The sequence below is a fragment of the Palaemon carinicauda genome, chromosome 14, assembly GCF_036898095.1.
Source record: "Palaemon carinicauda isolate YSFRI2023 chromosome 14, ASM3689809v2, whole genome shotgun sequence".
Lineage (NCBI taxonomy): Eukaryota > Metazoa > Arthropoda > Malacostraca > Decapoda > Palaemonidae > Palaemon > Palaemon carinicauda.
Window position 1 is genome coordinate 121,483,230 of NC_090738.1, and position 27,500 is coordinate 121,510,729.

The following is a 27,500-nucleotide window of genomic DNA, read 5'->3' on the forward strand; positions in this document are numbered from 1 at the left end:
AGTTTTCATTTCAAAGAATCTTGTTTTTTTTCTCTTTAACAAACTTTTTAATTAATTTCGCATTAACCAATTATTTTTGCATCTTAAATATTCACCACCGCAACCTTTACATTAAAGCTTAAATTCATTTTTTAAACAATGTAGTCCTGGCGAAGAATCACGTAAAAAAGTTATTCGAAACAGGTTTGACACTACATATTAAAAGGAGAAACGTAAATTCAGTTTTCCTGCTAGCCTTACCTCTAACCGAAGATAAGTTTTTCCCGAAAGATGTTGCGTTCGATTTTTAGATGCTATTAGGATATATATATATATATATATATGCGTGTGTATATATATAAATATATATATATATATATATATATATATATATATATATATATAATGTATATATACATATATATATTATATATACCTAAACATATTGATGTTTATTTATATGAAAATATATATGCAGTATGCATAACTCCAGTAAATATATGTGTATTTGTATGTGTTTATATATGAAAATATATATGCAGCATACACACACTAAATATATTAATATGTATATATATGCATATATATATGAAAATATTCAGTACGCATGTATATGCAATATATTTATATATATATATATATATATATAGAGAGAGAGAGAGAGAGAGAGAGAGAGAGAGAGAGAGAGAGAGAGAGAGAGAGAGAGAGAGAGAGAGAGAGAGCACATGCTCTCTTTTAAAAGAGAACATGTATTCTTTTGCAAGAAATTGACTCTTTTTGGTGATTGTTTCGTTGACTGTACTTCTAGAGGTCTGTCAGTTTTATTTTCCATACATATCTTGAAAAAAATATCACAGATGAACTCAAATATAAAGTAGTTTCCTATATACTTTTAGTTAGGTGATGTTGTCAAGAGTAATCTTGATTTCGTGTTCTCAATTGGTTTTTAGGATCTAGAAAATTGCAGCATTCATGATCATCTTTTACTTTAATCAAACTTTCAAGGTTTAGTTGATAATGCAAATAAGTTATTATTATTAGGAATATTTCGTTTATATTTTGATTCATCTTTTACTTTAATCAAAATTTCAATGTTATGTTGATGATGCAAATAAGTTATGATTTTTAGGAATATTTCGTACATATTTTGATTCATGATTTTCTTTTATCAAATATCGGTTTGGATTTTATTCTAAATAAAAAAAATTTGAAGTTATTATATTGGTATGTTTTAAAAGCCATTCAGAAATGGGTTTCATGCTTTCTTTTACGATTCTGTTATATTTACCTTTTGTTGAGTTTTTGAAATACTAATTTTTTGGAATAATATTATTAGAGAGCAATATCATATCCTTCTTTGGTGATACCATTATAAACTATTTACTTTGAATCTCAAAAGATCATATTTTTTATTACTCAAATGTTTTTTGACTGCTTTTGGTTTGATCCATGGAGGGTTTTTCTTGGAGTCAAATTCCAACTTCAGTTTTCCAACCAGAAGTTTGAAGGGAACGTTTCTTAGGATTTTTGAAATATTATAGATCCTTTTCGTCATTTGATATTTTCTAAAAAATTTCAACATTTTGTCATTGATATTATTTTAAGTGTTATTTTGTATAGAATCAAATTTGGAGTGATTCTTAGATTATCTGCAATTATAATCCATATTAAGAAGCCTCTTCATCAAGTGAATTTTTAAAAATGTTTTCGTTGTTTTTTCTTGAATATTTTTAAAGCAAATTAAAGGACTTTTTCTTTATCATTCTGAGAAAACTTTTCAATAGTGGGAATTTTTAGAAACTGAGATTTAGAAGGCCCTTTTTATTGGTGGTGATTTTTAAAATCTAGATTAGATACATTTTTTCTTAAGTGTTATTTTAACTCCTCAGCCAAGACGGTCTTCAAGTCCCTGGAATTGTTTCGAGTTCTTAAGTGCAAAACCGGTGAGTAGACAGAGAAGGATTTTAGAAAGGAGCGCCAGTAAAGGCGACATTGCATGGCCAAGCGATACTGATTTCGCTCTTACGGCAGTCAATTAAAAGAGTGCTTTTACTAGTTTGATGTTTCTAGTTGAAATGTATGATGTAATTATGCAACCTACTCAACAAATGCATGACGGTGTCAATTCACACAATGAGTTCTGAAAGATTTTTAGTAATTTTTGGGCTTTGCGCTGTTTCCCCGTTTGTAGTTTACAGACCAACTGTTTTTGAATTCGATGCTTTCTGAAATGGCTTTTGTGTAATATATTTTCCCCTTTCGATTGTTTAAGGGAGGAGATGGAAATTTATGCATTGATGTTACAGTGGTTGATGCTTTACGAAGTTGAGTGAATGGCGAGTTTAACTATCAACGATATCAGTATAAAACATTATTGTAGTTCGCATCATTATTGTGGTTGCAGGAATGGCAAATGTTGAAACAGATTTTGTGGTATTTCGATATATTTTAAGTAAGAATCCCTGCGAAATGTCTTTGTAAACTTATTATTATTATTATTATTATTATCATTGTCTGATATTACATTAACAAAATTTTGTCCTTGACCGAATGGGGATGTCCAGCTGTCGTTAATTAGTGTAATTCCATTTTAATCGTTATCATTAAGTAATGATTACATCACGCGTCCTTGATGGAACCTGACATTATCGAGAATATAATACATTTTTTCCTGTTTGCTAGTGCCAAAATAATGAGGTTGATATACCCGGTAATACAGAAATGGTGTGTACCACTTATCTATATTGATTATTGAATTTAAATGAAGTGGATAGGGGTCCTTATAATGTCTTTATCAGTGTAGAACGAGCTTCTCAGAATAAACAGAGGGGAAGTAGGATCTTGTACATACACAACTGTTCAACTGTGCGGGAAATTTAATGTTTGATATTTCTTTCCCGATTTCGATGCACATGAAAAACAATCTCACCGTTAGAATTCAGTTGCATGGCATATTTTAATGGTCACGCATGCGGGAAGCACAAAATAATCCTCCACCTTTTCCTCAATGTCCTTCTCCTCCTTCCTCCTCCTCCTCCTCTTCCTCCTCCTCCTCCTCCTCCTCCTCCTCCTCCTCCTCCTCCTCCTCCTCCTCATCTTATCTTCAACCATCGCCCTCTTGGATTACATTGCCTTGGCCATCCCTACCCTTTAATCTTCAACCACAGACTGCGTCCTCACTAACGACTTACCATATTTTTTTTATCATGTTCTCCGGCAGTGCTATAATGAAACCCTCCGTGGTGAACTGTAGATATAAAGTTTTGTCTTTGACCTTTATATCTGTGCCTTTCTGCTCCCCCTTTAATCATTCTTTCAAACCTCCCTTGTCTTACCTTATAATGTGCCGAATGCCCTACTCGCCCCAACATTGGGCCTCAACGGTGCAAATTACGTAATCCAATTAATCCAGTCGTTGTTATTTCTCGTTTTCGCCGAGCGATTGGCAGCTAATTTTGCTATTACGTGAATTCTTCTTCCAAGTGAATGGTAAAAAAGTTGGATGACTTCTCGAATCAAGTATTCTTTCATGTCCAAAACCTTGTTATCATTATTATCAATTGCTGAGCTACAACCCTAGTTGGGAAAGCAGTAAGCTATAAGCCCAGGGGCTCCAACAGGGAAAATAGCCCAGTGAAGATAGAAAGCTAGGAAAAATAGAATATTACAAGAACAGTAACATGTGAATAAATATCTCCTATATAAACTCTTAAAACTTTAACAAAACAAGAAGAATAGAAATAAGATAGAATAGGGTGCCCAAGTGTACCCTCAAGCAAGAGAACTGTAACCCAAGACATTTGAAGACCATGGTACAGAAGCTATGGCACTACCCAAGAGTAGAGAACAATGGTTTGATTTTGGAGTGTCCTTCTCATAGAAGAGCTGCTTACCATAGCTAAAGTCTCTCTGGTATTTTGAAGATGATTTCCAGGAAGATTTGTGGGCCAAGATTGAAGTTAATCTTCCGACATATACACAAAAAGTGATTTTCCAAACAAAACGGAAAACTTAATTTAAAGAAAAATGTTTGGTAATGTTTTGAAACTAGTTGGGTCATGACGACGAGGGAGAGCCCAGTGGGGGAGGAATCTATATTGGTTTTAAAATTATGCTTAGAATTCCTGAGTCGTTCTTCTTTTGTATAGTTGAAAACTTTAGATAAGCTCGAATTTTAAATAATCAGTATTTGATCTAAGCATTCTAAGAATATTAGAAAAGACTGATCATCATGATAAGTGTTCTGCTTAGAACGTCACGTATGATGATGAAAAGACTATTTGAGGAATAAGGTTCTTTTGTTAAGATACTAAACCCTCTTAGTCTCCTCTCTTCGACCCAATCTCTCTCTCTCTCTCTCTCTCTCTCTCTCTCTCTCTCTCTCTCTCTCTCTCTCTCTCTCTCTCTCTCTCTCTCACGTATTGCTGCTACACTTTCATAGGTCTGTGATAAACCATTTAAAGAAATGGATATATAACTTATTGTTATTGCTAGCCACCATACCGTGTTCCCGATTTCCTCTCATTTTTTTATACACTTATCAACTGAAAAGACACCTTCTTCCATGGTGGGATTGCCACTCGGCCGACTATGTTGTTGAAGGAATAAGTTCTTTATGCGAAAAATTCAGAAACATTTAACTGGAGCTTTAAAGTTCGTGATCTAGGCGTATCTCTTGACTGTAACTTGTCTTTCAATGCCCAAATAAATAATGTAGTAAAAATTACTGGTTATCATCTCAGAAACATTGCTTTTATAAAAAAAGTATGTGGATGGATATTCTGTTAAGAAACTTGTGATAAAAGGTGTTATTGCCAAGATTGACTACTGTAACTCCATCTAATGTAATACAATTTACCAAAAGTACAACTTAAGAGATTACAAAACATAATAAACAGAGGAGCAAGGCTGATGAAAGCTGTCCCACCTCGAGAAAGGATCACTCACTTGAAGCGATAATTGAGTTTGAAATATGTACAATAACCCACTAAGTTATCAGAATCGGTCGTCCAAAATACTTAAGAGAATTGCTACATATTGTGCAGCCAATAAATCGTGTTGACACGAGATTAGTTACAGATGGTTTCTAACTATTGGAACCTTGATATACTGTATGTCTACCGTAGGCTGTAGAGCCTTTAAATATACGGCCCGAGATTATACTAAAGCTCCCACGAGACATCCGAATAATTGAAGATATTAAGGCTTTCAAGAGGAAACTGAAGACTTTCTTGTTCTGTGGGTGGTTCGATAGTAATAATTTAACAGGTAACGAGCAATACGCGATGTGAAATGTTGAATGCTTTCGAACGAACACGATAAAATGACCAGGGAAGTCCTGAAGAGAGTAAGGTTCCCCTGCTTGTACAGGACGGGAAAAGCAGCCCTTAAATGAAAGTAAGACCCTTCCTTAGCAGTGTAATAGTGTTTTAGTGGTTATTGCTTTTCGAACTAAATGTATATTCTATATAGAATCCATTGACCACTTCCACCTAACTTAAGTATTTTTACTACCCACGATGGTCTCTAAACTTCATACTTTTGAAGGTGTTAACTACTTCGACATTGGCTACTTGAATTATTAGATAGATCCTTAGCCTAACCTGTGGGCAAGAAGTTGAAAAATGATCTTGACATCATTCATTATTATTGATAATATTATCCAAGCTAAAACCCTAAATAGAAAAGCAGAGGTCTGCTATCTCAGTGGCTCCAATAGGGAAAGCTGCCCATTGTGAGAAAGAAACTGAGAAGTAGATTAATTAACAAATTTAGATAAATGGCAAAAAAATCTGAAGAAAATGCAGTAGGCCAACTGTTAGAATTACTGTATATATAATGCTGTACTACTCTGTGACTATAATTCTGGAAGATAAGAATGCAAATGACGGTCACAATGAGCTACACCAGCACTTAATTCATGCTTCTTGAGCTTTTTGGCAGCAACGAATCCAGGTGCATTGCCGTCTCTCCTAAAGTGGGACACCTCTTCCTGGAGAATCTCTCAATAGGATAATCAGTTACACAATTGAGAACTTGTATGATGATGGTCCTGGTTCTTTTGCCAACATTCCAAGGGAATCCTGAAAAGTTTTCAAGGCATATTTACAAAGTTAGAATCTTTGATTACCAATGGTTATAATTACAAACATACTGATGACATAAAAGGGGCTCAACATTCTGAGTAGGTTCATTTAATTTATTTGTAGATTGTATAAGGGAATAATTTACAGGGAACTGGAGACAGCTATCCTCTACTGCAAGTATATCAACAATGTCTTTATGACCATCAAAGACAACTTACAACGACCGAAGGACGATTTTGCATCCAAAACTTGTACAATTTTGCTATTAGGAAAAGTAATGATGACCAATGTCCTTTTACTTGATCAAAGTATGAACATGAACATTAATTCTGGAGCACTGATTCATGGGTGCCAGGAAGTGCTTGACTTAACACCTTAGGTCCACCATTGGCCCTTACATCCAGCTTGTCCTGCCTCATTGCAGTAGTTGGGTTATAGTTACCTCCGGAAGGAGGTTATGTTCCCCCACTCTCCCTTGTTCCCTTGTGCGTGTGTGTGTGTGTGTTTGTGAACAGCTTCATGGTCACAATTTTAATCGTAGAGTAATGAAACTTGCTGAGATTAACTGTTATGTAAAAAAATGGAAATGATTAAATGGTCAAAGCCACGGTAAAGCAAAATTTCCAAATCACGTAATTAAACGTAAGTTTGGACATCGTTGTCACAGAGACTTAAAACTTGGTCCATATTTGAGTGTATGAAAATCCACGCCGATTACTACATGTCAAGGTCGAGAAATAAGCTGCCGCGGCGGAGGTCTGTGCTCTACTGAGTGCCCCTCTAGTTTGTTAATAACATCATCGATGATCATTAGCAACGTCAACCATTACGATAGAATAACACCCAACTATCTTAACCAGATGGCGTTGGCTAGAAAATGAGTGATTAATAAAAGTAATTACGGCTTCCAATGCCTGTAATCGTGTACTCATTTATATTCCATCCGAGATATCCTCTCTTCTCCTACTATAGAGCAGCGGTCCCGAACATTTTAAACCATCGACCCCTTTATTATAGAGTCCTTGATCCTTCATCGACTCCTAAGGCATGCATATGAATAGATGGAAAATAAGCAAGTAAAGAAATACATATGAATAATTATTCAGTATTTAATGGTAAAAATGCCCTCGCCCCTTTGCCATTATAGTTTTTAAAGATAAGATTAAATTTATTTTTCAAATTTTGCTATTCATACTGCATTGTCGACCTCTCCCTTTATTAGATTTTTATGCTGATAATATCGGGAATAGAAAGAACAATGAGAACAATAATCTTCAGAGATATATAAAGTAATATTGAACCCCTTTTTTTTTAATTGGTCAACAACATTATTGGGAAGGATGTGTTCGACAAACACTGGTTATGGCATTGATAATTTGGATTGGATATTGGTTAATTGGTTGATTTAAGTTAATATTGAAACCCTCTTTTCTTATTGGTCAATATCATTATTGGGAGGGATGTGTTTGACAAACACTGGTTATGGCATTGATATTACGGAATAGATATTGGTTAATTTAAGTCGTAAATCTGCGAGTGCACTGTTCAAAATTTATTCTGTTCGTCTGGTTGTTGTAGCTGCATTGGCCTAATTAAACCCAACTGCAAATTGCATTAACAAGTTTTTATTTGACTATTGTTTTAGGAAGTTTTATTCCATACACCCCTGTTGTTCAGGCGACTCTCTCTACGCCCTAGGGTATCATATATACTTCAAAAGAAAATAAAAGTATTGGAAACTGATAATTCTCAAATTGCTTCATTGGCCAGCCTAGATGAAATAGCGAAAAATTGGGTTGAAACCCACGATTTTATGTTAATAAAAGATGGGAAAATAAAAAGATATTTTAGAACACATTGTTCTCATACACTTTAAATAATTTCTATACTCCATTAAATGAATTGCTATTTCCGTTAATTGGGAAGTCATGGAAACAATTTTATGATTGAATAACATGTCCAGTAATACATCTCTCTCTCTCTCTCTCTCTCTCTCTCTCTCTCTCTCTCTCTCTCTCTCTCTCTCTCCTTTAGTCTGTAATATACATTCAATCTCCGTTATCCCTCAACGATTAATTATTCCTCTCTCTCTCTCTCTCTCTCTCTCTCTCTCTCTCTCTCTCTCTCTCTCTCTCTCTCTCTCTCTCTCTCTCTCTCTCTTTTAGTTTGTAATATACATTCAGTCTCCTTTATCCCTCAACGATTAATTATTCTCTCTCTCTCTCTCTCTCTCTCTCTCTCTCTCTCTCTCTCTCTCTCTCTCTCTTTTAGTTTGTAATATACATTCAGTCTCCTTTATCCCTCAACGATTAATTATTCTATAACTTTTGTTTCATTCCATTTATCCTATTCGTGTTTCTCATTTGATGAACAAGGTTAACTGACTGAAGTGATATTGCATATATACACAGGTGTAAAAGAAGTAATTTGTTCACGTTAGGTTTCATACAAATGAAGTGTATCGAAGAGAGTGCTTCAATTAGATTCCATGTGTATTGATTCTTTATATTCTCTCTTTAATTACCCAAAGGAACCCATAGAGAGCATATTGGGTTAATCTAATAATTACATTGTATTTAATGTAGTCACTGAAAATAATACAATTTATGTTAATGCCAATCTTAAAGTAGATGTTTTAACTTAATCGGAACATGATTGCCTTTTTATCCTTGACAATAAATTAATTATTGATTTTAGTGAGAATAGAAACCTAATGTTTAATAGCGGGCTGAAATATATCATTGCATTGATCTTTGTAAAGATTCTTTTACTTTGAAGAAAAATCTATACAGGAAAAGATCATTGTTATAAATATCTAAATAAAGTAAACTATGTATTCCAAAAGGAGATTAAAATCATTGATTATTACGCAGTCTTTCTTCCACGAGTTTCAGTATAGGTTATACCGAGGTCTTTTCTGCATTAGGCCTATCTTATAATTCTGTGGGTAATTTGATTAGTTGATGTAAATTTTTTTTTTTTTCATTTTTGACTTATTTTTTCATGGGGTATATATATATATATATATATATATATATATATATATATATATATATATATATATATATATATATATAGCGTATATACGTATATAGAACTATGTTTACTTTTACACATACTATATATATATATATATATATATATATATATATATATATATATTGCGTATATACGTATATAGAACTATGTTTACTTTTACACATACTATATATATATATATATATATATATATATATATATATATATATATATATATATATATATATATCGGTAAAGACGTATAGCTAAGGATCTAAGATAGTCAGGCAACATAAGAATACTTCCATTATGTCAAAAAAAAATAAAACATTCAGTTTATACTAGTGGGCTCTCTGTTATAATTGGAAGTAGAAGATGGTTTGGAGGTAATTTTTCCTCCAAGAGGTTGTGTGCTATATTCTGGGCTTGATCTTTTCTGATATACATATACATACACATACGCATACACAAGGTTTGTAGATCTTGTGCATACATACATATATACACAAGCGCGCACTTTTTTTTATTTCATGAAATGCTAACTTAGTATATAGGACTGACGTAAGTACATACATATATCACACTAAAACAAAGATTATGCCACGAGAAATAGAATTCCTTTGGTCTCAGAATTCTGGGTCATTCCCTTGGGCGCTCAAGAGTAAACAACTTTCATCAAAGTTTGTGTTCTTTTGCCCCCAGTGGAGTTGTAAACTCCTATTTTATATTCTAGCATTTCTGTTCATACAAAGTTTTCTTGATCCATTCTTCCCTTTCTTATTTAGAAATATGGTTATTTAGTGTTTTTTTTATTGTATTATGTCCAAGAAGGATAAGGAAAATTCAAATGAAAATAAGGTGAAGAGAACGTATGAAATTAAGCGTTAGTTCCCAGGGCCATTCAGAAGACCTTGCTATTTTCTCGAACTGCTAAGTTTAGGAATTTCGTTCAGCCTCTACTTTCTATGATAGCTATTCGCCACTCTTAAAGACAGTAGCTCCAGATAAACTCTAATCAACCAGTCAACCTTTCTCTTTTTAAAACTTACTCTCGCTTCTTTCTAGAAGGCCCAATCTGTTCCATTTTCATCTTTTTAATTCTGAAATAGAATAGGCTAATTATTGTGTTGCTTAATTTTTCGACTTAGCAAAATAAAATAGCGAATATCATTAAATGAGAAAGCATAAAACAGCAGCAGCTGCCTTCGCGTTCTTGAAATCCCACCAATAAAATGGATAAACAGAATCTCAATTAATTAAACTTAACGTGTTTCCATGTTTTTCTAAACTCTAACACGATAGTTTGAACGGTGTTAAATTACACTTTAAGACCTACCGTTTTCCAGCCTGGAGTCACCCTCCTTTACATCTAACCCAAGTATTATTATTCAAAATAATGGGTTTTAGGGCGGTTCGCTAAATCCCAGAGCCTAACCATGCCATCACGACCCTCTCTTATGCCATTAATGAAATTGGTACCCCATTTAAAGTTTTATACAACCGCTGTTTCTAAGACTTTTTGTTTTAAGGGATAGGAAAGCAGTTGGAACTCAGGGTTTTAAAAGGTCCCTTCTCGGAGACAGAATTCTCTAAATGGGGAAGGATTTGAATAATACCTTACTTGAGGCCTCCATTTTATTTTAAGAATTTTGGGTAACTTTAACCTTAGTTCTTAGATATAATTAATTTATGTTCATGGACTTTTTGCTTTTCCTAAATATTCAGAGGACAATTTCAATGATGGATAGTCAGAAATGCATTAATTTCATTATCCTAGACCAAGAAAGGTGGTGTAGGATTGACGGTAATTTGTTATGCAAGTTTCCATATTTCATTACTTTCATTATAAAAAAAAGAGAGCCTATTTTAATCATAAATTTCACTTACTGCGTCACTTCAATCATCTACTTACCAATACATTATAAATTACAGATAGTCATCAAATTATATATTTATTTTTGTAATTTCTATTCACAATTCAGTGAAATCTTATTACAACTCCCGAATGAGAGATTAAAAATAGCTCGTGACCTGGAATTTAGTTCTTTATTTGAAAAAGATTGGGTGGTGGAAAAATGATTGACTGAATATGCATATGCATATGCATATATATATATATATATATATATATATATATATATATATATATATATATATATGATATATATATATATATATATATGTGTGTGTGTGTGTGTGTTTGTGTGTGTGTGTATATATATATATATATATATATATATATATATATATATATATATATGTGTGTGTATATGTATATATATAGGATAAAGAAATGAGAGAGAGAGAGAGAGAGAGAGAGAGAGAGAGAGAGAGAGAGAGAGAGAGAGAGAGAGAGAGAGGAGGGGGGAAGGCATGTTTTCATTAGCTGGTTCTCCAAGACAGCAGGAAACATGAATATAAGGAGTTCCATAGACTAGATTCTATTTAGAAAGAAAGGTCTTTGCCTCAATCTTACTTAATGCAGCCATTTTGATTTTATTCATACTTGTAGGAAGTACAACATAGATATGAAATTTTCGAAGACATCTTTAAAGATACAGAGCATGAAGAGTATCTAATTATTATTATTATTATTATTATTATTATTATTATTATTATTATTATTATTATTAATTGCTAAGCTACAACCATAGTTGGAAAAGCAGGATGCTATAAACCCAGGGGCCCCAACACGGAAAATATCCCAGTGAGGAAAGGAAACAAGGGAAAATAAAATATTCCAAGAGCAGTAACAACATTAAGATAAATATTTCCTAAATAAACGATAAATACTGTAACAAAACAAGAGGAAGAGAAATTAGATAGAATAGTGTGCCCGAGTGTACCCTCAAGCAAGAGAACTCTAACCCAAGACAGTGGAAGACCATGGTACTCTTTATAAGAAGAATTCAGCCATAGTAGGCTACATGGTGCTGCATTTAAAAGAAATAGAGCAGACAAATGACTGTGTTTGTGGTATTTACTATCAGGACATTGACCGGTTTTATTTGTTTGATTTTTTATGATTACGATGCGTGTTTATTTTCTTTAATTAAAGCTGATCACGTAACTAATTTTCCCATTCATAAAGATGATCTCTAGTTAAAAGTTTTGTCTTTAAATGATTTACTAATGGTAATTACATAATTTTAGTAACAAACTACTTCAATAATATTCAGTAATACGTTCATGTAGGCTAATTATTTTTAGATGTTACATTCATGGTTTAATTTAATGTTCTATTTTGAATTTGATTAAATTATTATTCAATTATATTGAATTATATTAAATTCACGTATTTCAGTATGTCAATATGTACTTGTTCAAGTTCTCACCAAAAATTGTAATCCTTTATTTTTACCATTTCCCGATTTAGGGTGGGGTCGCGGGCGAGATGGGCGCTGGATCGACTTTTGGGGAGAGCGTCCTCAACGACGCCCCCAGGAAGAGCACCATCATCACCCGAGAGAACTGTGAACTCCTGAGGGTGGAACAGAAGGACTTCCGGTACATATGGCAGGTAAGATTACAGAGTTGATTCCTTCGTCATATTTTTGTGTATATATCTGTTTTTCAGGCATTTTTTTTACCTCCGCCAATGAAGTTGGAAGGAGGTTATATTTACCCCATGTTTGTGTTTGTTTGTTTGTTTGTGTGTGTGTGTGTTTGTATGTGAACAGCTTCCTGGCAACAATTTTAATCCTAGAGTAATAAAATTTGCAGGAATTAACTGTTATGTAAAAAGCTGGAAATGATTAAATTTTGAAAGGTCAAGGTCAAGGTCACGATCAAGCAAAATGTCCAATTTACGTGATCAGCCATAAGTTTGGACATCGTTGTCACAGAGAACAATTAGTAAATGTTAAAGTCAAAGGTCAAAGTCAAGGTTAAGGTCGAGCAAAAGGTAGAGAAATATGATGCCAAGGCGGAAGTCTGCATAAGTTACTTTATTATGAATATAGATCGTAGTTCCTAATGCATCAGCAGAGGAGAGTGGGTGAGATGTTAGGCTGTAATTTCCTATTGAAATAACAAGAAGGATGTTTGGAAGATTGAAAGAAGTGCACGCTGTAGTAGCCTGGTGGTAGCGTCTTCGTATAGCGATTACCAGACTGGTGTACGAGTCCCGTTCAAGCTCGTTATTTCCTTTGGTCGCTGCAACCTCACCATCCTTGGGAGCTAAGGATGGGGAGTTTAGGAGAGTCTATAGGTCTAACTGCTGAGTCATCACCAGTCATTGCCTATCCCTCCTTGGTCTTAGGTTGGGTGGAGAGGGGCCTTGGCCGCTGATCATATGTAACATGGTCAGTCTTAAGGCATTATCCTGCTTGATAGGGAAATGGCACTGTCCCTTACCTCTGCCATTCACGAGCGGCCTTTAAACCTATAAGCGTGTTTAAGGTATGACTAACGGTATATCTGATATTTTTTTTTGCTTAGTCTATGTGGAAAAATTTCGTGGAAACTAATGAACAGAATAAAACCAGGCCTGAAATTTTCGGTATGCGTCAAACTTTCAATGTGCGCTTGTGAGAGACTTCTAGTCTTCTCTTTATCATTATTGTTACTGTGGTGTGGGTGCAGTAATATAGAAGCTCAAGTTTTAACTACGAAAATAAAAAAGATGGTGATATATATATATATATATATATATATATATATGTATATATATATATGTATATATATATATATGTATATATATATATATGTATATATATATATGTATATATATATGTATATATATATATATATATATATGTATATATATATGTATATATATATATATGTATATATATGTATATATATATATATATATATATATATATATATATATATATATATATATATATGCAGAAGAACCACAGGGAAAATGAAAATACGAAATATAGTCCTGATTAGTTTCGTGATACTTCTTCAGAGGAAGTATCACGAAATTAGTCAGGACTTAATCGTATAATTCGTATTTTCATTTTCCCTGTGGTTCTTCTGCATCTGAGCATCACGTTTTCCTGTGATTTTTACGCATATACATACATACATATATATATATATATATATATATATATATATATATATATATACAGATATAGATATATATGTACATACAGTGTAATATTTATACAACATACATACACACACAGTATGATATACAATATATATAAATGTATATATACTGTATATACATATATCTTATATGTATTATTGAACGTAGGTCACGGACAGTGGCTCCTCAACATCCAGGCATTTGTGTTTATAATGTTTCTTTAATTACGTACAACCCCTTCCAGATGTAAGTTTAATTACTGTTTGCCAATTTAATTTTGTGAAAATAGAATATCTTTCTAATATGGCAGTTGAATCGGTGGAACTTCAAAACGTTCAAACTTGCAGCACATGTTTTTATGTTGAACCAGTTGACATAAATGTCTCTTTATAGTTTATATATGATAGATCTATTTTATCGTTATTCCCAATCTTATAATATTTCATGTTCTGAGATCAATTACTTCTAATAGTTTATTTCAAGGCTTCGTTTCGTCATCGGGGTACTCTCCCTGTTAGAACCCTAGGGCTTGCAGAATCCTGCTTTTCCAATTAGGGTTTTACTGTAGCTTAGGTAGGCATGATGATATTAATGCTATACATCTCTCTCTCTCTCTCTCTCTCTCTCTCTCTCTCTCTCTCTCTCTCTCTCTCTCTCTCTCTCTCTCTCTCTCTCTCTTTGTATATATATATATATATATATATATATATATATATATATGTACATATATATATATGTATATATATATGTATATATATATATATATATATATATATATGTAAATATATTTATGGATAAATATGTATATATATATATTACATATATATACATATATATATATATATATATATATATATATATATATATATATATAAATATATATATATATATATATATATATATATATATATATATATATATATATATAGTGTGTGTGTGTGTGTGTTTAAAATTAGTTATAGTATGATGAATACAACCAGCCAAAGTGGACGTCTTAAATGAAAGGTGTGCTGTAGGGGCTTGGTTTACATACACTGTGTATTATTCCCAGAATTGCAGTTTAAAGTACATCTATCTGTGTATAGGAATCACGCCTGCTGGGTTTCAGAAAAGGCGTTGGCATTGGCCTATTCCATACGAAAGACTTTCTGAGAAAATAATCTGAAGGGGCTTTTAATAGGAAAAATGATAAATGGGTGTACGGACTAATTGTCTGAACTGTATTTATTTTAGCATTCTCTTAAAGAAATCAGTTGAAATAAAGAATAATTTTACTGCATTTATAATATTTTCTTGAAATTTTGAGATTATAAAGAATAATATATGTATTATAACGATGAAGTTTGTTTGTGTATGAACATATGGATTAGTATGTATCCGATTGATTTATGTACATTAATGGATTCATACATTATTCATGTTTTTCGTTGCTTGATGGTTCGTATTCATCCTTTGACAGTTCGTTATTCTCTGGTTCATGGTTCTCTTGTTCAAGTTCTATTATCTTCCTTTAGGATTGTAATTTTGGGGCAAGATTGTTTTCTTTTATAATTTTATCGTGTGTGATGTTACTTGGAAGACCCAGGTCTACATGGCTAAGGACTCTGAAGCGTGGAGTAGGAGATAATGAATGGAGAAGTATTTATTTAAAAGCTCAAGCTTGAGAGGATTGGTGAAATTTGAGGCCCTTTTGCGTCAATAGGCGTAAGAAGAGATGATGGTGATGATGTTACTAATTTTTGCCTTATAATTTGTGTTCTTCTTCTTGGTCATGAGTGCGTTTTTATTACGTCTATTTGTAGTTATAGTTTCCTCATAAAGTTATGTATCCCTTTTTTTTTGGTATCACAAGTAGCATATTTGCATCATATTTTCCCTATTATCATGCATTTTATTGATATGAATGTTAGTAAACCTATGTGATAATGTTTACACAATCCTTTTCGCATACATTAAAGTTCATGTAATTTCTTTCATTGAGTAAATAACTTTTAACTGTTGATATGCAATATTCATTTCCCTATAAAACACAAAATAATAATCTGTTGGATTCAATGCTAGTCAAAGATTGCAATTTCTTGAAGACATCGAAGGCGTGATTCTCCATAAATAGAAGTAAACTCTCTCTCTCTCTCTCTCTCTCTCTCTCTCTCTCTCTCTCTCTCTCTCTCTCTCTCTCTCTCGAGATTATTTTTATTATTTTTATTTTGTACTAGGGTATGCGACTCGTCAAAATGACAGCTAAATATTAAGAAGATATGCACGCACAGGCACATGTTCACCCCTTCCTTTACTACAAATCCTTAGTTTGGGTAATATGTGGGAGAGAGTTGTTTTCCCAATGGTTGCTGTTGAGCGTTACTATACACACACACACACACACACACACACACACACACACATATATATATATATATATATATATATATATATATATATATATATGTATGTATGTGTATATATACACACACATATATATATATATATATATATATATATATATATATATATATATCTATATATATATACACAGTATATATATACAGTATATATATACACAGTATGTATACACAGTATGTATATACATATATGTATATATAAATATATGTGTATATATACAGTATAAATATGTATGTTTATATATATATATATATATATATATATATATATATATATGTTTGTGTGTATATATACAGTATATATATGTATGTATATATATTTATATATATATATACATATATATATATATATATATGTATATACAGTATATATATATAAACTGTAGATATACAGTATATATATATATATATATATATATATATATATATATATATATACTGTATATGTATATATATAGTGTATATATATGAATATAAACTGTATATATATGTATATATATATGTATATATATACATACTATATATATACAGTATATATATATGTGATATGTATATATGTGTGTATATATATGTGTATATATATGTGTGTGTGTGATATGTATATATATATATATATATATATATATATACTATATATATACAGTATATAAACAGTATATATACAGTATATATATATATATATATATATATATATATGTGTATATATACAGTATACGTATATATATTTATGTGTGTATATATACAGTATACGTATATATATGTATGTATATATACAGTATGTATGTGTATATATATATACACTATGTATACACACACACACACATATATATATATATATATATAATATATATATATATATATATATATATATATATATATATATATAAACCAGGCACTTGCTCTTTATTATATAAGGGAGATTTCCTTACTTTCCATGTCGTTGTCTTTTTTTTACTTCCAGTCTTTGGAATTATCTTTATATATTTGTGTTTCAATCATACTGCTGTATGTCCGCTTTCTTTCAAAGGCAAGCCATCTTCTTCCTTCGTGGTCAAACTACTATTATTTTCTTTTTCCTTTCTCTCTTATCCAGAGACATTTTGGTTGTTCATCGCATTGTATTCTTATAAAGTTACATCCGATAACACTTACCATTAAAACGCGATAGTAATATTGATTATGTTAGTAATAAACGAGAGCGATATTATTTTAAAGTTAATTTATTTACATTTATTTTATTAATGAAATTCTCATAAATTGAATGGCATTCATGATTGAAATTAAAAAGACTATGAAATAAATTTTTTTATATGTTCATTGCATTTTCAATTGCTTGCACCTAAAATATCAGTGATATTACTGACAGTTTTGTCATATGAATTGCAATTATAGGCTGATCTCTTTAATACTAATGAAATTCTTACGAAGTGAATAAAACTTATCGATGTAATTAGATGAAAGTTTTAGTGCACAGTATATATAATCTTCGAAAATTAATTATGAGATTCTTTAATAGTGCATTGCACTAATAATCTCCATATGCCACTGCAAAAATATTTACAAGAAAAATTTCCCTCGAAGGAAGAGATCTGGATCCCGAGGGATTTACGGAATGTCTTAAGTTTTGACAGACATCCTGAGATCAATGCTAGATAGTCAGTCGTGGCTGGTATCGGCGTGGACTGAAAACATTTTGATGATCTATAAGTTTGTTCTCTTTAAATAAATTGGAACATGTGATTTGTTTAAAAACAAAGGAATTAGTATTATTTGCTCCCTAGAAGGCAGCTGGTAATTTCCTGGTAGATTTAAAACCGAAAAAAGTATAACCGAAAAGAAAAATATTTTTCTTATAGGTTTAAAAAGTAAGATGCCAAGAAAAAGGACAAAGTATGTTTCTGTTTCTCAAAGGAGCCAGTGTGCTGTGATGTGTTTCTACCAAATTTTAACTGCGTTCATCACATTTTCAACATCTCTGTTATTTGCTGTTGTTGCTGCTCCTTATGAAGCTCCACTAGTTCCTCGGTCGCTAGTTGTTCGCTAAGTTCCTCAAGAAGATCATTGATACTGTTCTTGTCCTCCTACAACCCTATTATCTTTCCCAGGGGCAGACATTCATTGCCATCTACCTCCTAAATTCATTAGAATCGGTCTAAATCATATTTAGGAATGTATTCAGGTAAATCATATTTAGGAATGTATTCAGGTAAATCATATTTAGGAATGTATCCAGGCTACAGTTTTCTCCATATAGAATTTTTTTTTTTTTTTTTTTTTTTGGTGACCCCTTCCCAGGCTTTATCAATCATTCTGAGGTAGCTGACAATGTGGAAATATTTTTCCAAAACTCTTCGCGGGTGAGGTTAGTCTCTTCGATAACCTTGAAGCATAGCTGGAACATAACTTTTATGTACAACTTGTTAAAGCTTGAGATCACTTGCTAATCAATGTGTTGGAGTATTGAAGGGTTGTTGTGTGGAAAAAAACTTGATCCTAATAGATTTGAATTGTTCCATTAGGTTGTATTCAATGGCTGGAGAAAGGGCAGGAGCGTTGTCCATAAGTAATAAGTTTGGAAGTGGGAGGTTCTTCTCCATAAGCTACTTTTGACCTCTAGTCTAAAAACCTTATTGACCCATTCCACAAACAAAATAAAAGTCACACAATCCCTGGTTTTTTTTTTTTTTTTTTTTTTTTTTTTTTTTTTTTTTTATCGACGTGATATTCGTCTGCATCTTCCGTGCTTTGTACTTTTTATAACATCATGGGTTCTCATAGTGATACAACATGAGAGGTTTGATTATGCAATCACTGCTCACATTAGCACAGACCAGCAGGGTTAGACGGTCTTGTTACAGGAAATTGCCTTTTCTTCTGCAGTAATGAAGGACCTCCTTGGCAGCATCTTCCTGAAACGGCTGATCTCGTTACAATTGAAAATTGCTGCTTCCTGTTAGACTCAGAATCTACAGTACAAATCATTTAAATTTTAATCTAATGTCTCTGCAGCCTTGATATTGAAGGTAACAGCCTCGATGTGTTGCACAACACCATGGATGCAAGTTCTCTCAAAATTTTCAAACCAGCCCCGGCTTGCCTTTAATGTTCTTTTTCTGCTGACCAAGCTGGCCCGGTTTTTCAAAATGTTAGCATACAATGCCTTGCATTTTCTCAAATAATGTTTTTGGTAATCCAGATAAACAGCAACTTTTCAGTGCTATAAAAAAAAAACATTTGGTCGTTATTTTATCAATGTATGAACCCCTTTTGCAACTTCAGTTGATTTGATTTCGTCTTTTTTCTTAAGAATTGTACAGATCATCAATGTTGTACGACTGTACGTTTTTTCCATGTTTGCTACGTGCATATCTTTTCTGTACTTCTCGATAATTTCTTTTTTCACTTCTTTGGTAATCATTTCAATTTTCTTACCTTATTTCTTAATCATCTTGTGGATCATTGTCATAATACAATGCTGTTAAACTTTACGATGAATAATAGTGATCACAATTCGATAAAGAATGTGCATTCACAACGCTACAAAGAACAGTCTAGATCTTGCTTCTGCAAGTGCTGCACAGAGAGTGAAAGAGTTAAGTCCTGAGTAAGATGTCTATGTGAGATGACGCAAAATAAAATGGCTTATAAATCACATGAACATGTGTGAATGCTGAGTAGGTTACGTATGGGTACCGTTTCGCTGCTTTCTGCTCATCACGTGTTACTCGTTAGTAATTTTTCACAAAAATGCTCATACAGAGCAAAATGTCTGTTCACAGACTGATACAATGCTCGTAATCAAATTTGGATTTGTATGCTCTCATCCCGATTTGCCTGCATTAAAAGTTTACTTGTAAAAAGAGGTATTAATGTGTATATGTATATATATATATATATATATATATATATATATATATATATATATATACTATACTGTGGTCTATATGTATATATATATATATATATATATATATATATATATATATATCTGTGTACATATATATTTATATGTGTATGAATGTATTTATATATATATATTATATATATATATATATATATATATATATATGTATGTATGTATAGGGATATATATATATATATATATATATATATATATATATATATATACATATATATACATATATATACTTATATATTAGCATTAAGATGTTTCATACAACAGTTGTTGTTCCAGACAAGAACATCGCAATACCAGTCACATTAACTTGAAGCTTCAACTGCTGAATCGTAAAAAAACTTCTTGTATTTATTAAAACTTCCTCATGGGCCGTTTCAGACAACTACACACACAGCTCATCAGTATATCATCGAACCTTTTTAACCTCCCTGTAAACTGTAAGATTTACCCATATTATTGTTATTATTATTAATTGCTAAGCTACAACCCTAGTTGGAAAAGCAGAATGCTATAAGCCCATTGGCTCCAACAGGGAAAATAGCCCAGTGAGGTAAGGAAACAAGGAAAAATAAAATATTTTAAGAACAGTAACATTAAAGTAAATTTCTCCTATATAAGCTATAAAAACTTAACAAAACAAGAGGAAGAAGGTAATATAGTATAATCTGACCGAGTGTACCCTCAGGTAAAAGAACTCAGTCTAAGGCAGTGGAAGACCATGGTACAGAAGCTATGACACTACCCAAGACTAGAGAACAATGGTTTGATTTTAAAGTGTCCTTGTCCTCGAAGAGCGGCTTACCATAGCTAAAGAGTGTCTTCTATCTTGCACTTCTTGGATATCAAGGCTCTTTACATCCTTTCCAATTCGTCTTAAACTCCATCCATCCAACCGTTTCTACTTTGTTTCTTCGCTACTTCCTCGGACATCTGCATTATGTACTCTTTTCTCTATCCTATTATCATTCCATTTTACCACACACACACAGAGAGAGAGAGAGAGAGAGAGAGAGAGAGAGAGAGAGAGAGAGAGAGAGAGAGAGAGAGAGAGAGAGAGGGGGGGGGGGGAGTGCGGGGCGTGGGAGGATCTTCAGTGTATGTGAAAGGTTGAATCAGTATGTTTGGAGATGGTTTATTCGAGTAGAAAGGATAAAGTAGAATGGTTTGGTAAATTGTATGATACGGAAAAATTGAGAGAGATAGAAACGAACACAGGAAGCTCTAGATGATATAACACTACAGGTATTAGAGAGGAAAGGCCATAATATTCTGTGATCGCTTGGGTGAATATCGCTATTTGAAAGAGCGTTCCTCACGCTTCTTAAGTTTTCCGTAAGAGGCGCTGAGTGCGTCGCATGTTTATTTCCGAGTTTCATATTCACTATTCTTAAGTCCAGGCAGAGGTGCCATTCATACGATAATTATCCTACGTGTACGGTTATTCTAGGTCCAGTACGATGTACGATACATACCTTAGGTATATACATATGTGTTTAATTACTGTAAACAATTATACTAAAATATTTTGAAATAAGTCAATCATGTAACTCCTTAATAATTATATTGAAACTGTATATGATAATTTTGGTTGAAAAACGACAATTCTAAGGCTCATGTACGATAATCCAGTCGAAATAATTTGGCAACCCTGAGTCCAGGCGAGAAAATGTTGTTTACTCATGCGGATTCTATAGTGTGATAAAAGAGAAGGTTCGAGCATCGTGCTAACGCCCCTTTAGTACAAAGCGAAGCATTGCTGAGCTTGGCAAGAAATCTTTTGAAGATATGGAACCATTAGAAACGTTATGGAGTTGGGGGTATGGCTAAATAAAGGAAGAACACGCACATGTATGTACGATATATACACACACACATATATATATAAATATATATATATATATATATATATATATATATATATATATATGTATAATATATATATATAAATATATATATATGTATATATATATTTATATACAGTATATATACATATATATATATATATATATATATATATATATATATATATATATATATATATTTATATATATATATATATATGTATGTATATATATATATATATATATATATACAAATATATATATACAAATATATATATATATGAATATGAATATAAATATATGTATATATATAAGTATATATATATGCATATATATATATATATATGCATATATATATATATATATATATATATAAATATATATATATATATAAATATAACTATATAAATATATATATATATATATATATATATATATATATATATACTGTATTCTGTATGCATATATACATGTATATCATCATCGTCCGCTATTAGTCCAATGCAAAACAAAGGCCTCAGACATGTCCTTCCAATTTCGTCTGTTTATGGTCTTTCTATGCCAGTCCACACCCGTAAACTTTCTTAGTTCGTCACACCATCGTCTTCTCTTCGTTCCTCTTTCTTTTGTAATCTCTAGGGACCCATTCTGTTATCCTGAATGTCTGGCATTCTCTCTCTCTCTCTCTCTCTCTCTCTCTCTCTCTCTCTCTCTCTCTCTCTCTCTCTCTCTTTCTCTCTCTCTCTCTCTCGTATATATATCTATATGTATATATATATACACAGTATATATATATATATATATATATATACACATATATATATATATATATATATATATACACACATATATATTATGTGTGCTTGTAAGGTATTTGTAGAGAAATGATACATGAAAATATGGATAAATTTAAGAGAGATCACTATTTTTGTTAGCAATCCGTTGAAACGTGTCTTTCCGAAGGCGATAAGAACCTTTAGTTGAAACCTTTTTCCATTTCTGGGCTGTGAAGTTAATCTCCCAGATGACTTACGTCCAGTTGCCTTTCTTTCTTTCTTTTCTGCTCTCCTTTCTTCTCACACGTGTCCTATAGTGAACTTTAATCCCTCTCGGCATTCTTGCTATCACGTAGGATTTTTGTCTTGACTCGCTCTTTGAGTGTTTACTTATAGAAGGTTTGTTTGGATTTTTTCTCTGCAGAGGCATAGCTTTCCTGAGGCTTTTATCATTTCTTCGTATTTGCCCAGAATAAATATTTCGTTTGCTCTTACTCGGATTCACATAAAGCCTAGGCTGTGTTTTCCTTGTCTGGGTGTACATACTTGGCGCTACAATTTATACGATTTTATTGTATCGAATCTGTATTTTTATGTATGATAGATACGTTTGTATTAAGCCCATTGTTATTTAGATATATATATATATATATATATATATATATATATATATATATATATATATATATATATATATATATATACCTGAAGCTCATGAAGACCTTGATATGCCCATGAATGAATTCAGTGTGTTTGAAGTCGAAGCCATCATTAGAAAAAAATTACAGGGATGGAAAGCCCCTAGATACAAGAAAATATTTTCCGAGATGATTTTGGCCGAAAATGAGAACTCCCAAAATACATAAAAGATTATTTTGTAGAATGTGGTATGAAGAGGCAAAATCTGATGAATGGGAACTAGGATTGTTGGTTAAAATGGCAGAAAAAGGAGATTAGAGCGATTGCAATAATTACAGAAGCATAACACTTACGCCAGTTGTCATGAAAATATATAGTATACTCATTCTAAAAAGACTAGAAAGATTGATGAAGAGCTGAGAGATGAACAAGCAGGATTTAGAAAATGTAGTAGTTGTACTGACCAAATACTTCTTTGAAGACATGTGGTACAGCAATGTGTAGAATATAAAATCCCCCTTTGATGGTATTTGTGGACTATGAAAAAGCCTTTGATAGTGTGCACCGGCCAATTATGTGGAGAGTCCTGCGTTATTATGAAGTTCTTCTTAAATATGTAAATTTGATTCTGTTCATGAGCATAGCAAGTACAAATTTAATGTTAATGGAGTCCTATCACATGAATTTCCAGTCTCAACAGTGGGGTACTCCAAGGGAATGTGTTGTCACCTATGTTGTTCATCTTCCTCGTGAATTTTGTTATGCATAGAACAGTTGGGGATGGTGGAGAAGGATTGGACTGGGTTGGTAACAGGAAATTAGCAGACCTCGAGTATGTTGATGAAGCTGTCCTTATTAGCAGAAAACCACAGGCTTGGTAATGTTGCTTACCAGAATGCATGTAATATTACATGAAGTTGGACTCAAATAGATGAAAGACAAAGATGATGAGAATAGAATAAGCAATGGAAGTTGAAATATCATTGGAGGGAGAAAGGATTAATCAGGTAGAATCATTTGAATATTTAGGAACTAATACAGGATCTGTAGAATTTGAGTTTAATGAAAGATTGAAAAAAGTAAATCAGATAAGGGCTAGGTTAAGTAAGATTTGAAAATCAAATCGCTTGAAATTAAATATAAAATGCGGCTATATATCAGTTTAGTGAGAGCGGTGTTATTGTATGGACATGTGTCGGGGTATGACAATGAAACAATATCCACCAGATTTTGTAGATTTCATAAAAAAAACCCTCAGAAGAATATTGGGCGTTAAGTGGCAGGACAGGATTAGAAAGGGAAATATAAGAGATTACTGTACTCGAGTGCCATATATGGATGAGATCATAGTGAGGGGTTGATGGAAATGGCTTGGTCATGCTCTTCGCACTCCCCAAGAGAGATTAGTTCTCCAAAATTTCAAATGGGATCCACAAAGCATTAGAAGAGTTGGAAGACCCAGGCCTACATGGCTGAGGACTATGAAGCGTGAAGTAGGTAATGATGAATGGAGAAGTATTGATTTAAAAGTTCAAGATAGAGACAACTGGCGAAATCTAACTGAGGCCCTTTGCGCCTATAGGCGTAGGAGGAGATGATCATGATGACACCAGAAACTCATAATAATTGTTTTTTATTTTGCACACAGTCCTTAGGTTATTGTTTGGATTTCAAGGTTTCATCTATGTTGCGTTTGATGGTCATTGTTTATGCATTCAGAAGATGGTGTGTGGGAGGGGGGGGGGGGCGAGTTTGGCTGAGTATAGGTAGGTGACAATAATATCGATTCTTAGGGGTGAAGCATTTGTTACTTAGTAATCAATGATATTGCGTTGGCGTTGGTAGAGAGTTGGTGATCATACCGAAATAACCCGTCAATGTCGACACGAGAATAGTTACAGATGGCTTCAAACTGTTGGAAAGTAGATTTATGTCCACTTTTGGCCCCAGAGCTTTTAAATATGCGGCCCCGAGACTACATAATAAGCTCCCACGAAACATTCGAATGATTGAAGACATTAAGGATTTCAAGAGGAAACTGAAGACTTTCTTATTTCATGAGTCTTTTGACAGTGACGATTTAACAGTAAATGAACAATATGTGACTTGAAAAGATAAATACTGTGAACGAACAGTGTAAAACGACAGTGGAGGTCCTGTAGAGAGTGGGGTTCCCCTGCTGTATGGGACTGGAAAAGCAGCCTTCAAAGTAAAGTAAAGTGATACAGTGCAAGAGATGAGCAACCGGACGAATTTTGCATCTAATTTACCATAATCACATTGATAATTTTATTGTGTATTGTCTATTGCTTTACGATCAATGCAAACGAGAATCTAATCTGAAGTTTAAAAGAAATATACTTATCTGTTATTTGACAGCCCGTGAATAAATGGATCAAGCTTATTTTATTGCACAGATAGAAAACGCAATTGAACCGAACCCTGATCCTTTACAAAAGCTAATCAACTCATCAGTCCAGGACATTCCAATCTAAATCCCTTAGCATTTAATTGAAAACACGAATCGGCGTTTATGCGAAAATCTACCCTTATCATTTGATTGACAGTGAAGTCCCAGATCTTTACTCGAAATTCAATGAAATTCCCCGTTAACATATCATTGAATTCAAATTCTGCATTTAAATTAATTCCTTCAGCGTTTAAATGAAATAAGGCATCAACATTTAGTTATCAGAAAACCGTTCACATAATTTCAAGTTATTCTTCCTTATTATTTTAATGAGATATCTCTGTTTCAGTTAATTGTCCCAATGACGTTCGAATTAAATGCCTCTCCTTAGTACTTCGTTGGCGAGGAAATCCCTCTTCGGCATTTCATAGAATTCTTCTTTTACATTTCAATGAATTTTAATTTCCTCATTTCATTAATTTATGCGTAACTTCCCCAGTCGTCTTAAAATCAGACTAGCAAAGACAGACAGACGCCGGTGAACATTTGAACTCCTCCCAACTTCAGTGTCGGTGATAATAACCTTGAACCTCGATAGACAGTCCCAGTCCAGAATGTTTGTCCATAATCTGAAGACCCGACTCGAGTCGAAATTAAACAGAACTAACTTGAAAGCCTGATTGAATTTGGATTCACAAGAAGGGGTTTAAGTGGCCTTTGGAATTGAATTGATTAGAGATTGCTTGATAGTCCTAGAACATTAAATCGGTGTCTATAGGCGGCAATGGTCCTTCTGACAGGGTGTCATTCAAAGAGAAGTGACACTGGGGAACGCCCTCTGTTTCTAGTCGGAAGGCTTTCATCAGTTTGTTTTATATATATTTATATGTGTATATATATATATATATATATATATATATATATATTTATGTATATATATATTTATGTATATATATATTTATGTATATATATATATATATATATATATATATATATATACTGTATATATACACACATATATGAATATATAAATATATATATATATATATATACACATATAAATATATATATATATATATATATATATATATATATATATATATTTATGTGTATATATATATATATTTATATATTCATATATGTGTATATATACAGTATATACTGTATATATATATATATATATATATATATATATATAGAGAGAGAGAGAGAGAGAGAGAGAGAGAGAGAGAGAGAGAGAGAGAGAGAGAGAGAGAGAGAGAGAGGGGGGGGGTGGATACCTTATTGTGGGGAAAGGGTTTATATATCACTATGATCAACAAAGTTGTACTGATCAGGGCCGCCCATACTAGGTTGGTTTGTTGTGAGCTATCAGACAAAAACTCTCCC

General features: G+C 32.4%; 1 protein-coding gene across 1 annotated transcript in view; it reads left to right on the forward strand.

The window, feature by feature from the left end:
- Epac (Exchange protein directly activated by cAMP) overlaps positions 1-27,500 on the forward strand; it is a 1,092,821-nt gene that overhangs the window by 752,547 nt on the left and 312,774 nt on the right. Inside the window, exons 5-6 of the mRNA XM_068386349.1 lie at positions 1,869-1,922; positions 12,460-12,603. Coding sequence (XP_068242450.1) covers positions 1,869-1,922; positions 12,460-12,603 — 198 coding nt within the window. The remainder of the gene's footprint in view (positions 1-1,868; positions 1,923-12,459; positions 12,604-27,500) is intronic.